Consider the following 15,294-nt stretch of genomic DNA (forward strand, 5'->3'; position numbering starts at 1 on the left):
TCCCTTTATTTATTTATCAGTACAAATACAACACACACATATATATATATATATATATATATATATATATATATATATATATATATATATATATATATATATATATATATATATATATATATTTGTTTTCGTAGATTTTCACGGGTGTAGGTATGCTGGTTTTGTTGTATTCGGGTCTTTTCCCGTGTAAGGTTGAGATTGTCTTTGCAACGTTTCGGCAGGATCACACCTGCCATCTTGCCAGCTTGAAGATGGCAGGTGTGATCCTGCCGAAACGTTGCAAAGACAATCTCAACCTTACACGGGAAAAGACCCGAATACAACAAAACCAGCATATATATATATATATATGAATTGAATATATAGATTTTATCGATTTATAACAATGTAATGGAATATTGGTATATATATGAATTGAATATATAGATTCTATAGATTTAAATGGAATATTGGTATATGTATATATGAATTGAATATATAGATTTTATCGATTTATAACAATGTAATGGAATATTGGTATATATATGACTTGAATATATAGATTCTATAGATTTATAACAAAGTAATGGAATATTGGTATATATATATGAATTGAATATTTAGAATACCTTGTTTAAAATGAAGAAATAATAATTGTAGTTGATTATATGAGATACAATGATAAAGATGTATTTATATACACTTGATGGATATTTTATGATTTTACATATAATTGAAAGTAATGATATACAAATATATGTTGGTGAATTCTTTTTATATATATATACTGCAAAAAATATTAAAATAAGATAGAGGATAAGATATGTTACTATTTAATAGATTTTCAATGATGTGATAGATAGTTAGCATATATATGAATTTAATCCTTAGAATACATGTTTAAAAGGAAGAAATTATAAGAGTAAATGGAATATATGATTTACAATGATAATCAATGTACTAACGTATATTGGACTGATAACTACTGATTCTATATGCAATTGAAAGTGGTGATGCACAAATGTTTGTGACCAAACGACATGCTAAATAGATATGTAAATGATATTTTTATGTATGTTTTTGTTTGTTGTAAAATAAAATAAAAACTTTTTTAAAAATTCACACCTGCCTCATGTTCAGCTAAAGTTCAGCCAACCACAAACCCATTATCGGAAACTTAGACCTTCTTTGCAAGTCACCTGTGACCTCGATCTCCCAGAGGAGGCCAAGATGTTTATCTGCTTTTGCATAGTAACAGTAGTCTATAGATTATGTGACCAATTAACGCTGACATAGTACATTTCCGGGTCTGACTGCTTTTGAAGAACATATAAGAACTCGCTTCTCCATAAGGAAGTTGTTCAGATGTTTAGATGTCTGCTTTACCTATCTTGCTCTGAACTTTTGCACAAATAAAAACTACTTCTTTTGGTTCTGAAGTCTGAGTCCCTTAATTTTCTGCAACAATCCAAGAAGCTTCTTCAGCTCTGACTGGATGGTGGGGAATGGAAGGATTTATATTCCTTGCAGAGAGCTGGTCATTTGCATCCTTTTTGGAGGCACTTGGAGGTTTACCTCAGTCCTCAGAATCACCCGAGTAGTGTAAATGGTTCCTGCAGTCTGCAATTTTTCCTCTGGAAATTCATTCCTACTCCCACACCATGCAAAGAGTGTCCATCCCAAATTGTATGGCTAACAGTCTGTAGAGATTCTCAGCCAGCAAGGAAATGACTCCATCAATGGAACAGTCAGAAAACAACGAAATTCCAGTGGCGGAATTCTAGTCAGTGCTACTGAAGGACCACATCTGGACTGTCTAGTGTTTGCAAAGTGGAGGAGAAGAAATGTTTAATATGGCTAGTTTTTATCAGCCCCATTATTTAAGGGTCCCCCTCCACTCAATATGGTTCATTAAAATTCAATAAATGCTCGGCATTTTGCTGCCTTTTCTTTAAAGTGCCGGTTAACTTCAGTTGTCACTTTCCTTGCAATCAGGGTTGGTGTTTCTCCACATTCGATGCCTGCAGAATATCTACATCCACACTTGTTCTCCAAGGTAATAAAGTAATGATTAACTTCCTTGCCTTTTGTTTTATACTCGAGTCTTTGAAGCAAAACAAACACCAACTTTGTTTCGAAAGGTGATTGGAAAGGAAAAAGAAATAAAGGTTGTAGTTCCTTAATTATGTGGTTGCTAGACCGGTGTTTTTTGACCTTGGTAAATGGGACTTTAATTCCCCAGAATTTCCCCAGCCAAGCTTTCTGGGAATTGAAGTCCACACATCTTCGAGCCAGCCTTCAGAAACAATGGACTAGACTAGAGTAACTCTTCTTTCTTGGTAAGAATCGTTCGCTTTTGCCTATCTTGGCACAGCGTTTCATATCTATAGAAGATAACAGAATCTCAGAGCTTGAAGGGACCTTGGAGGTCTTCTAGTCCAACCCCACACACAAGCAGGAGGCCCTACACCATTTCAGACAAATGGCGGTTCACTCTCTTAAAAGCCTCCAGTGATGAAACGCCCACAACTTCTGAAAGCAAATAGTTCCACTGATAAATTGTTTTCACTGTCAGAAAATTCCTCCTTATTTCCAAGTTGAATCTCTCCTTGATCAGTTTCCATCCATAATTCCTTGTCTGGCCTTTGGGTGCCTTGATCCCCTGCTGTCTGTGGCAGCCCCTCAAATAGGAAGACTGCTCTCCTGTCTCCCCTGGTCCTTCACTAGACCAGCCATGCCCAGTTCCTGCAACCGTTCATCGTCTGTTTTAGCCTCCAGTCCCCTAATCTTCCTGGTTGCTCTTCTCTGCACTCTTTCTAGAGTCTCAACCTCTTTTTTATAAATGCCTTGTTCAAAATGTGGTCTTATAATTATCATATAATTACCAGGACATATTATCCTATATAATATATAATTACATTGTAAGGCCTTATAATTATATTATCTGCATTTTTGAACTGCACCCACACGCAGTGGCGTAGCGTGGGGGGTGCAGGGGGTGCCGGCCGCACCGGGCGCAACATCTGGGGGGGGGCGCCCTGACTCGCCCCGCGCCGCCCTTTGCCGGACTGTGGCCGCCTCTTTCCGCGCCCGGCTTGGCCCGCGAACTAAGCTTCCCGGCCCTGGCACGCCCAGGCCCCTCCTGCGCACCGCCTACCTCCCAGCGGAGCCGGCAAGACCCGCCGCGCCGCCCCAGCGGGAGCCGAAGGAGAGCGGCGCTGCGCTCCGTCTGCCCGCGGCTGCAATGCCACCGCGTCCTCCCGCTCCGCCTGGAGCGCCCCGGGGAGCCGGCGCCTTCCCGAAGCCCCCGGTGCGCCTCCCACCCCCGCGGCACCTGCTTCCCTTCAGTCGAACCTTTTCCCGCTGCCCTGTCGAGCTCCTCCTCGGGACGAAGGCAGGAGGCCAGCATGGAGAGCCTCACTTGACTGATGCCGACCCAGGGGCAGCTGCAGTCAGGCCGCCCTCGGGTTAGGGGGCGCAAATTACTTGCCCCGGGTGCTGACAACCCACGCTACGCCACTGCCCACACGTTTTACGGAATGCCTCGTCCAAGGGGAGCTGCACCTGTTTAAAAGCCACCACATTCTGGTTGATAGTGGCCTCCCAAGAACCTGTGCAAGAATCCTGCCGCAACTCTGAGACACTACGGAATGCCAGGAAAAAAAAAAAGAACGATGCAAAATCTCTGCTGCTGCTTTTATTGATGTTCCATTACTGAAGAGTGTTAATTATTAGCAAGTGTAGATTTAATGAAGGGCAGAAGTTCCGTAACGCGGGCATAGACTCCTGGGCTGGAGGGAGAGCAGGTGCCGCTGCCCCAGGAGACGATTCCAACCAGATTCCAGGCCCCATTCTTCTGGCAGACCAGAGGACCACCAGAATCGCCCTGCAGGAGAAACCAAGAGAATGATGTCAGTGGCTGCTTGAATGTTGGGTTGGATGTGACTTTGGAGGAGGTCACAAGAGGCCGATCTTCAAGGATGGAGGCATTGGCCTTGATCAAGTCTTTGCTTCACCAAACCAAAGCAGAATGGCCAGGGGAAGTCAACTCCGGGGACAAACTAGGACCAGAAAAGACCTGGAGACCTTTATGATACAATTTTCATTGACTCTCTGAAGATGTTGAGAACTTAATAATCACTTAATAATAACAGAGATGGAGGAGACCTTGTTGGTCATCTAGACCAGTGTTTTTCAACCTTGGCAACTTGAAGATGTCTGGACTTCAACTCCCAGAATTCCCCAGCCAGCGAATGCTGGCTGGGGAATTCTGGGAGTTGAAGTCCGGACATCTTCAAGTTGCCAAGTTTGAAAAACACTGATCTAGACCAGCCTCCCCGCCCAAGCAGGAAACTCTATACCACTTCTGACAGATGACAATCCAGTGATGAAACTCCCACAATTTCTGAAGGCAACTTCTGTTTCATGGGTTCATTGATATTCGTGTCAAAAAAGTCTCCTTATTTCTAGATTAAATCTCTCCTTGATCAATTTCCATCCATTATTCCTTGTCTGGCCTTCAGGTGCCTTGGAAAACAGATTGACCCCTTCCTCTCTAAGGCAGCCCCTCAAATATTGGAAGACTGCTATCATGTTTCCCCTGGTCCTTCTCAGCCATGCCCAGTTCCTACAACTGTTCATCATATGTTTTAGCCTCCAGCCCCCTTGACATCCTGTTTCCTCTTCTCTGTACTCTTTCTAGAGTGTCAACATCTTTTTTATAGTGTGGTGACCAAAACTGGATGCAGTATTCCAGGTGTGGCCTTACTAAGGCTTTATACAGTGGTATTAGTACCTCCCTTGATCTTGATTCAATCCCTCTGTTAATGCAGTTTAGGATTGCATTGGCTTTTTTGGCTGCCACTGCACACTGTTGGCTCATATTTAGCTGGTTGTCCACTAAGCCTGAATTGTCCACTAAGCCTGAATTTCATTTTGCTAGATAGGGCCCAGCATTCAAGTCTGTCAAGATCCATCTGGATCTTGATCCTATCTCCCAGCGATGTAACAATGCTTGCCTAGAGGTTCACCAAGTGGGAGACATGAAATTAGCAAGACAGAACTAAGGAACTGTGGAGTATCTATGTGGAGCAAAGATGGTTTTGTAACTTAATCCCTGCTCCAGAGGGCGGAGAGCAGGAATTCTGGGAAGATGCACAACCCCTGCCAGAAATTACCGACTGGGACGACCAGAAAAAAACATACCATGCACGAAGATGCGCCTGCAGCTCCAGCACAGACCATGACGTCAACGATGCGGTTGCCCCAAAATCTCTTGCACTCCTGATTGGTCAGCAGAGGAAGTGCCACCTGTTGCAATTTGTTGGGTGAGAACTTGTCTGAAATAGATCAAAAACACAAAAATGAGGCAAGACGCACGGAGCAAAAATGAGAAACGACACTCTCATATTTATGTCATCAATGACTCTTGGCTTGGGGACAAATCCATGTATAACTTCTCAGTTTTAAAACCCTTGAAGGAAGACCTTCCTGTGTCCCAGTCTTGATGGCTTCGTAGCAGCCTCTGAAACGGAGCTTGTTAGCTTCTAGCTTTTTTCCATTCATGGGGAAAAAAATCAAGTGTTTGGAAGTTGCATAGAAACAGCAGCATTTACTTAAAAAAAAGACTTAAGTTGGAGGTTGGGCCTTTAAAAAGCTTGCTTTGGGGAAATTAAAGAATAAGCAAAGTACCAGGAAAGTATGATAAAGGGAATATATACCAGTATTGAATATTACTTGTTTTGACAGCAGCAAGATTGTATTTGAACAGTATTGGAAAAATGAGCAAACACCTACAGAAAAAGATGTAATTTAAGATTTTTTAGATGGTGCAGAAATGGTGCAGACATTAAAGATAAAAGAAAAAGAAGACACAGAGTGTTTTCGAATGTGGGACTTGTTTTACAAATGGTTGGATAACAGAGGTAGAAATTAGGAGCGGGAAAAATATTATTAGATAAGCAAAGTAAGCACCTATGTATGTAAAATGAAAATGTATAAATAAGCTGTTAAAAAAATAAACAAATAATTCAGCGAGAAAAGGCAATGAACTAGCAGTGTATGTTGGGAGAAGGTGTAAATATTAATGATATTCAGCTTATGTTGGAATTCTATAGGGTTTTCTTCTCTGTAGTAGAATAGAATACTGCTGGCTAATTTATTGACTACAAGGCATCGTGTTTTTGTTCACTATCAACAACCACATATAAGTAATCCTCAACTTACAACCTGCCGTTTAGCAATTATTCAAAATTATGACAGAGGTCCCTAGAGGTACTTAGGACCTGGTTCCAAAGTTCCAACATTTGCCCTGCACAGTTACACAACTGCCAGGTCAAGCACTTGGCAACCAATAGCACTTAGACTTACACATTGCTTCACAGTGCTTTACTAAGCGGTTTACAGAGTCAGCTTCTTGACCCCAGTAATCTGGGTCCTCATTTCCCCAACCTCGGCAGGATGGAAGCCTGAGTCAACCTTGGGCCGGTCAGGATCGAACTGCTGGCAGCGGGCAGTGACTTAGCCTGCAATTCTGCATTCTCACCACTGTGTCACCACAGCCATTATTGCCATAATGCTGTGTCCCACAGTTATGCAAAGCATTTTAAGACGTTTTTGCCAAAAACCCAGGAATTAACTTTTTGTTTCCACGAAAACTCATAGTAAACAATTAGTTCATTTAACACCACTGCGGTGCTCGCTTAATGACCGCCACAACAAAGGTTGCAAAATTGGGTAGGTCACGTGTGTGACCCGCTTTACGACAGTTGTAAGACGAGGACTGCTTGTAGATGGGCTTTATCCATACGGATCTGTCCGAAACTTGGCTAATTGCAAGAATAATAACAGAATAACAGAACAGGATAACAGAGTTGGAAGGGACCTTGGAGGTCTTCTAGTCCAACCCCCTGCTTGAGCAGGAAACCCTAAATCATTTCAGGCAAATGGTTGTCCAATCTCTTTTTAAAACCTCCAGGGTTGGAGCATTCACAACTTCTGGAGGCAACCTGTTCCACTGGTAAATTGTTCTAACTGTTAGGAAGTTTTTCCTTAATTCCAGGTTGATTCTCTCCTTGATTAGTTTCCATCCTTTGCTTCTTGTCCTGCCCTCAGGTGCCTTGGAGAAGAGCTTGACTCCCTCTTCTTTGGGGCAGCCCCTGAGATATTGGAAGAGTGCTGTCATGTCTCCCCTGGTCCTTCTTTTCATTAGGACTATGAGATGATAACGGTATTTTCCAATACTTGCTGTCCCAAAGAAGAGAGGGTCAACCTATTCTCCGCTGCAGCTGAAGGCAGGACAAGAAGCAACGGATGGAAGCTAATCAAAGAGAGAAGCAGTCAAGATAAATAAAATGACCCGTTTTATTCCTGCTCATCAGGACGTCCCTTCCTGCCTCTTTTACTGCCTGTCCCCAAGAAGGAGAGGCCCCGTTTTACCAGTATGATGCAGATATCCCCATCCGCTGGTGACACACATCATCCCACCAGGGAAAGCGTCGTTGGCTTTGGGCAGACACACAGGAGATACGCGGGCCGTCAGCCTGGCCGGGGTGGCCAGCTTGAGCAACGTGATGTCATTTTGGGTGGTGAACATGTTATACCGGGGGTCTTTGAAAACCTGAGAGAGGGAAGAAAAGGGTTTAGCCAGAATTCTGGGAGTTGAAGTCCACAAGTCTTAAAGTTCTCAAGTTTGCACACCCCTGTCCTAATTGAACTGTACATCCCAGCGTGATCCTTTCTGGGTGCACTGCGTCTTCATTTCACCGCATTTGCCTCCCACCCACCCCGGAAGCGCGCTTGCAAATCTTATAAACCAGGGGTGTCCAAACTTGGTAACTTTAAGACTTGTGGACTTCAACTTCCAGAATTCCCCAGCCAGCATGGCTGGCTGGGGAATTCTGGGAGTTGAAGTCCACAAGTCTTAAAAGTTCTCAAGTTTGGACACCCCTGGTCAAAGCCAAGAGAAAGCTGGCCACGTGTCTTGGAAATGGCTCAATTGTGGCAACAATTACACAAATGGTAAAGTCTCTTCCCATGAGTTACATGGATACCTCTCTGCATTGTCTTGATGCTTTGTTGGTTTATTATTTATTTAATAATAAATAAACCAGCGGGCTGGTGCACATGCGCACGCCCGAAACCTTTCCGGCACTGCCGCATGTGCGAAGGCCAAGTGATTGTCGCATGCGCGCCAGAAACCTGGAAGAGGAATGGGCGGCACTGTGCATGCCAGGCGACCTGGCTCTGCGTGCCACTTCAGGCACGTCTGCCATAGGTTTGCCATCACGATTCTAGGTTGTTTGAATCTCCCACTCTAATCAACAACCTAATTTCTTTCCACGTATAGTGATAATGCTATTTCTTACAATCCATAAATGCATGAAGCCACCTTATTTAGGGTGGGTCCCCCCAAAAACCTAGTTTAGCACCCTCGTTGTGGTACTCATTCTGCAAGGCTGTGCAACCCGATGGGCATTTTGTTTTGTCCCTCCCCATGCTTCCATGTCACAGTTGCCCTGCTCACCTTGGCTATGTTGATGATTTGAACGTCTTCCTCAGGAGTACTTTTGTCAAATGCACCCAGCACCACCAAGTGGCTTGTCCTGGCACGGAAGGGGAAAATTAGGGGAAAAAAGATCCATTAATTAAGAATCCCCTATGCAGCTGGATAAGATGACGGAAGCAGGAACTAGGCAGATTTCATCTGGAATAAATGCCAAACTATCATCAAATGCCGTGTTTTTCAAGCTTGGCAACTTTAAGATGGGCGGACCAACTCCCATTCTGTGAGTAGAAGTCCACACGTCTTAAAGTTTCCAAGGTTGAAAAAACACTGGTCTAAAGACACTGGTCTGAAGCTACTTATATGATCCCTGGTCCAGTTTTTGATAAAGTGAAAAATTAAGCCATATGCCAGCTTCCCACTTCCCAGTGCTGACCCCAAACCCTAGAAAGGACCTAGTTCTTCAAAAATTTGAACCCCCAAACCTCTCTGGTTAGATCTTCCATGAGTTCCATCCTTACCTGACATTGCAGTGGGCAGCAGTGATCACCCAATTCTCATTGATCAGAGACCCTCCACAGAAATGGAAGCCAGTGTTGTCCTGCAGAATGGAAGAGATTGAGTGGATGGTGAGAAAAAGTCCTGAGATGCTCAGCTCACCAGCCCTCTGGGCAGCAGACCATGGTTTATCTACCCCATGTGTTGCAGAAAATGACAGGCTTTAGACTTCTCAGGATACAGGAAAAGTTTATTTGGCAGCCAGGTTCAGAAATGTTAGCCCATGGCTAACATTGCAAATTCTGAACACCTTTATTATTGATGCACGCATTTTTATACATTCTCAAAGTAGCGTAACACGGAAATACTTAACACATTTCTTATTGGTTATTTAGGGGGAAAAGCCTTATAAGTAGATGGGGGTCTTACTTCTCCTTTTGTTACAGGTATGGGCTACATGTCATTAACGAACTTTATTTGAACTTTGTGGTTTTGGACTTTTGACATAGGGACTTTTACTGGAACATGTTGTGGTAGAAGGTTGATGACATTTCCTTATCTTTTGAAACAGTCTTCCAACTGTCCTTTCTATGCCACGTCTTCATTCTTATATTTTAATCCATATTTTATTCTACTTTACACGGATCCTCCCCACATTTGCCATCTGTCCTGATGGCTACAGTTGAAACAGAGTTTTCTTCTCCATCGTTTTAGATCAATGATCCTCAACCTTAGCAACTTTAAGATGGGTGGACTTCAGCTCCCAGAATTCCCCAACCAGCAAGGCTGGGGAATTCTGGGAGTTGAAGTCCACCCATCTTAAAGTTGCCAAGTTTGAGACGTTTTGTTTGAGGTCATTGCATCTGCTGCATCTTATCCCAGCAAAAGTTCTCACTTGGCACCAAAAGGTACCGTATTTTTCAGAGTACAAGACGCACTTTTTTCCCTCAAAAAAGAGGGTGAAAATCTGGGTGCATCTTATACACTGAATACACCATTTTTGGCCTACGGAAACCCAACCCCCTTTGCAAAAATGGGTGTGCAGAGGTTTGGGAGACTTGCAAAGTTCTCCTGAGGGCTGGGGAGAGACTTTTTTTGCTTGTTTCTGCCCCTCCAGCCCCCAGGAACACTCTAAGAGCCTCCCTAAGCTCTGCATGCCCTTTTTCTTTGCAAAAAACAGCCCGTTTTTGTGAAAAATGAGCCATTTTTGCTTGGTTTTTTTGCCCCCCCAGCGCCCAGGAGCACTCTACAAGCCTCCCAAAGCTCTGCATGCCTTTTTTTTGTTTTGCAAAAAACAAGGCATGCAGAGGGTTTGAGAGGCCTGCAGAGTGCAAAAACATTTTTTTTAAATTTACCTCTTCAAAATCATGGTGCGTCTTATACTTGGTGTGGCTTAAAGTCCAAAAAAGACAGTACATCATTTTCTGACTCTCCACCCAATGCAATAGCAATAGCACTTATTTATATACCGCTTCACAGTGCTTTCCAGCCCTCTCTAAGTGGTTTACAGAGTCAGCCTATTGCCCCCCAACAATCTGGGTCCCCATTTTACCACCTTCGGATATATGGAAGGCTGAGTCCACCTTGAGCCAATCAGGATTGAACTGCTGGCAGTGGGCAGAATCAGCGTGCAATGCTGCATTCTAATTACGGCACACCACGAATAGATGGATGGATGGCTGGGTGGGTGGGTGGATGGATGGCAGTATTAATAGCATGTAGACTTATATACCGCTTCACAGTGTTTTTAAAGCCCTCTCTAAGCAGTTGACAGAGTCAGCCTCTTGCCCCCAAACAATATGGGTCCTCATTTTACCCACCTCGGAAGGACGGAAGGCTGAGCCAATCTAGAACCTGGTGAGACCCGAACTGCCAAACTGCTGGCAGCCGGCAGTCAGCAGAAGTAGCCTGCAGTACCGCACTCCAACCACTGCGCCACCACTAACTCATTTGGTCTTCCAAATTTCCAGGCAAAGCAAAGCAGGTGCGGCATTCTTACCTGCAGAGAGACTTGCCAAGGCCATGAGCCGGGCACGGCATCTTCCCCATTGACTATCCGGGAATAGCCACTGATTGAAGGGGTGATTGCGGGGACACCACAACCTGGCAAAGAAACAAAACGTTAATCCCAAAGAGGGTCTTTGACCTGGACTCAGACCTGGGAAGAGAGTGGTTTTCCTTTGAACCTGTTTGTCAACCCTGAAGCTGACCTGACCATTTCGAAGCTTCGGTGTTGCCACACTGGAGCTGAGGAACAGGGGAATAGAGATAGCTGAAACAAAATACATTGGGCGCTATCTAATAAAATGAAATTCAAGGGTGAAAAGAGTCAGGTTCTACATTTAGGCAACAAAAACGAAATGCACAGGTACAGTATAGGTGGTACCTTGCTCAACAGTAGTAACTGTGAAAGGGATCTTGGAGTCCTAGTGGACAACCATTTAAATAAGAGCCAGCCGTGTGCAGCAGCTGCCAAAAAAGCCAACACAGTCCTAGGCTGCATCAACAGAGGGATAGAATCAAGATCACGTGAAGGGTTAATACCACTTTATAATGCCTTGGTAAGGCCACACTTGGAATACTGCATTCAGTTCTGGTCGCCACAACATAAAAAATATGTGGAGACTCTAGAAAGAGTGCAGAGAAGAGCAACAAAGAGGATTAGGGGACTGGAGGCTAAAACATATGAAGAACGGTTGCAGGAACTGGGTATGTTTAGCTTAAGAGAAAGAAGGACTAGGGGAGACATGATAGCAGTGTTCCAATATCTCAAGGGTTGCCACAAAGAAGAGGGGGTCAAGCTATTCTCTAAAGCACCTGAGGGTAGGACAAGAAGCAATGGGTGGAAACTAATCAAGGAGAGAAGCAGCTTAGAAATGAGGAGAAACTTCCTGGCAGTTAGAACAATTAATCAGTGGAACAGAAGTTGCCTCCAGAAGTTGTGAATGCCCCAACACTGGAAGTCTTTAAGAAGATGTTGGATACCATTTGTCTGAAATGGTATAGGGTTTCCTGCCTAGGTAGGGGGTTGGACTAGAAGGTCCCTTCCAACTCTGCTATTGTATTATTATTGTACTATTGTACTTTCTCCTGGGAACCAAGGGTGTTCTCACACCTGGTCGGAGAGAGGAGGAGTAACATTACCAGGCAACTGGACAGCAATCTGATTGGACCATGTGACTGATTGTTTGGGGAAGGGGAAAAACTTTTACTTTTAATTAGGTGAAAACTGTGGGAACCTTGAGAGTCGGTTTTCACCAGAACTGTGCCAATATGATGTATCCAATAAAATTATTATTTAAGGAATCTACTGGCCTCTGAGATATTTTTTTAAGTTTTTAAAAATTATTATTATTATTATTATTATTATTATTATTATTATTATTATTATTATTATTATTATTATTATTACCAACATATCAATGTATGAACAGTGTGGCAGCTGGGTGTCATACATTCTAATACAAATAAAACCAATAAAATGAATCATAATTATTACATTCAACATACATTTCTAATAGTAATACATATTTATATTAAGTTGCAATCTGTCATTATTCGATTATTCCATGTTTTCTCTTGTTACTGCTCTTATTTTATTATTTTAAAAGTATATATTAAAATTCCCCCTTTCTTCTATTTCTGTCTCTTATTCTAACTTTTAATCCTGTCACCCTTTATTAAAAGATCTTTTCTTTCCACCCTACCTAGCTTCTCGCCTACCTAAAAAAGGGAAGGAGAGAGAGAGAAACAGAAAAGCAAATCAGAACAATAACAATAAAAAGAAATCATCTATCCATCGTCTCTTCCTCGCTTCAATACTTTAATTGCTGTGCTTTTTTTTCACTAGCCTCCCATATTCCTCTCTGGGATCTCTTGGCCTCGGAGTTTTGTTTGCTATGGGATTATTACTTGGAACTCTGATACTGTTTTTGCCCACAATTTACTTTCCATAATGGAGGCCGGTTGTGTAGTGAACACAGCACTTGTAAACAAGAACAAATCCAGTGGGGTCTTCCATATCCAGGAAGCCTCCCGGTCAGGAGTTACAAAAAGCAAATTTTATAGAAATTTAAGCCAAGCTCTTGTGTCTGGATAATGCAGGTGGCATCTCAAGTTAATGGTAATAGCTGAAAGGGACATAACTGATGGAGGCCCAATTGCCAAACTCTGGGCTTTAGTTGAGGGGTGTTTAGTTTTGCAGGGATGTGGTGGCTCAATGGTTAAGAAGCTGCTGAGTCTTGCACCGTTAAAGTTCTATAGTTCAGCAGTTCAAGACCCGAGTGCCACGAGATGGAGCGAGCTCCCATCAAGTGTCCCAGCTCCTGCCAACCTAGCAGTTCAAAAGCATGTAAATGCAAGTAGATGAATAGGTAGTCCTCAACTTATATACCTGCACACAGGTAGTCCTCAACTTAGGACCAAAATTGAGCCCAAAATGTATGCTGTTAAGTGAGCTTTGCCCCATTTTACGATCTTTCTTGCCACAGTTGTTAAGTGAATCACTGCAGTTGCTAACTTAGAAGCACGGTTGTTAAGTGAATCTGGTCTCCCCAACGACTTTTGCTCGTCAGAAAGTCGCAAAAAGGGACAGTGCAACTGTCATAAATGTGAGTCAGCGGTCAAGCATCCGAATATAAACCCTGTGAACTCTGGGGATGCTGCACGTGTTAAAAACGGTCGTAAACGACTTTTGTTCAGTGCCGTTGTAACTTTGAACGGCCACTAAACAAAGTACTGTAAATCAAGAACTACCTGTAAAACCCCCAGGGACACCTATATCTTCGTGTTTAGTTTGGTTGAAGGCCATGAATTCAGAGTCCTTTTCAGAGATGTCAAAGGGAGCTTCCAGCCTCTTGCCTCCCCTCGGGGACCCATCTCTTACCCCGTAGAGCAGGGGTGTCCAAACTTGGCAACTTTAAGACTTGTGGACTTCAACTCCCAGAATTCCCCAGCCAGCATGGCCTTCCCCAGCATGGACTGGTGGACTTCAATGCCCAGAATTCCCCAGCCAGCATGGACTTCCCCAGCATGGACTGATGGAGTGTAGCACTGCAGTTGTTCAATTAGGACAGGGGTGTCCAAACTTGAGAACTTTAAGACTTGTGGACTTCAACTCCCAGAATTCACCAGCCAGCTCTGCTGGCTGGGGAATTCTGGGAGTTGAAGTCCACAAGTCTTAAAGTTGCCAACTTTGGACACCCCTGCCGTAGAGAAACGTAGGTTGAGTCTCCTTCCCCTCCACCAAGGGCAAAAGCAAGTTTAGGATACTCACCACTGGCGGCACCCAGAAGAGCCAAGCAGGAGAGCAGCCAAACCAAAGCCATCTTACTTCTTGAAGGAATGAGGAGGAGGGTAAGAGCTGGGCATCCTTATATTGGGAGCAGGGGTGGACATGTGGCAGGGAAGAAGGCGGGTTCAGGCTGGTTTCCCACCATCTTATCGCTTGAAGACCTTGAAGATAAGCTCAGCTCCCGCCGGTCAGGCCAGGTGGTGTGGGGATGGTCAAGGGCCCAGGTGACATGGCAAGGAGACGGCCATAAGGGCGTGGCTATCTGTGAGGCAGAAGGCTTTTGCTGCAGGCCCCACCCTTGTAACCCATTGACCTGTGTTCGAATGGAGCTCAGAACAGATCAGATTCACAGAGTTGGAAGGGACCTTGTAGGTCATCTAGTCCAACCCTCATCCCAAGCAGGAGACCCTACACCAGTGGTGGGCAACCTTTTTTTTCAACTGAGCCAAATCTCGCCAAAACCACGATTGAAATTTATTTTGAGAGCCACATTTTTAAAACCGAAAATACATAGGATGGTACACTGTTTTTAGTTTCAATAAACTCTGGCATTTGAAGCACGCAAGTCTTAAAGCTGTCAAGTTGCAAGACCCTTGCACCCCTAACCCTTTAGAAAAAAACCCCCCAGGGGTCTTCAAACCTGACAGTTTTAAGACTTGTGGACTTCAACTCCCAGAATTCCTCCTCCAGTCATGTTGGCTCAGGAACTCTGGCATTGAAGCATGCAAGTCTTAAAGCTGTCAAGTTGCAAGACCCTTGCACCCCTAACACTTTAGAAAAAAAAAACCCAGGGTCTTCAAACCAGACAGCTTGAAGACTTGTGGACTTCAACTCCCAGAATTCTGAGAATTGAAGTCCACCAAGGGCATCAATCATATTAGCCCAGGCAGGGATCTGCAAAATTGGCTCTTAAGACTGGTGGACTTCAACTCCCAGAATTCTGAGAATTGAAGTCCACCAGTCTTAAAACAGCCACCTTTGCAGACCTCTGTGTTAGCCCAAAGCCTGGCGCTGGGCAGGC

At 43.8% G+C, this 15,294-nt stretch overlaps 1 protein-coding gene across 1 annotated transcript; it reads right to left on the reverse strand.

The window, feature by feature from the left end:
• Window positions 1-3,661: 3,661 nt before the first annotated feature.
• On the reverse strand, window positions 3,662-14,413 carry LOC309397214 (chymotrypsinogen 2-like). The gene is made up of 7 exons (XM_081963057.1): window positions 14,256-14,413; window positions 10,980-11,083; window positions 9,004-9,083; window positions 8,504-8,582; window positions 7,417-7,597; window positions 5,185-5,318; window positions 3,662-3,865 (listed from the first exon to the last, which is right to left on the reverse strand). The coding sequence occupies exons 1-7, from the start codon at window positions 14,305-14,307 to the stop codon at window positions 3,704-3,706; spliced, it is 792 nt and encodes a 263-aa protein (XP_081819183.1). The 5' UTR covers window positions 14,308-14,413; the 3' UTR covers window positions 3,662-3,703.
• Between the last annotated feature and the right edge of the window lie 881 nt (window positions 14,414-15,294).

This window comes from Natrix helvetica (assembly GCF_964273705.1).
Source record: "Natrix helvetica genome assembly, chromosome: 10".
In the NCBI taxonomy this organism is placed as follows: Eukaryota; Metazoa; Chordata; class Lepidosauria; order Squamata; family Natricidae; genus Natrix; species Natrix helvetica.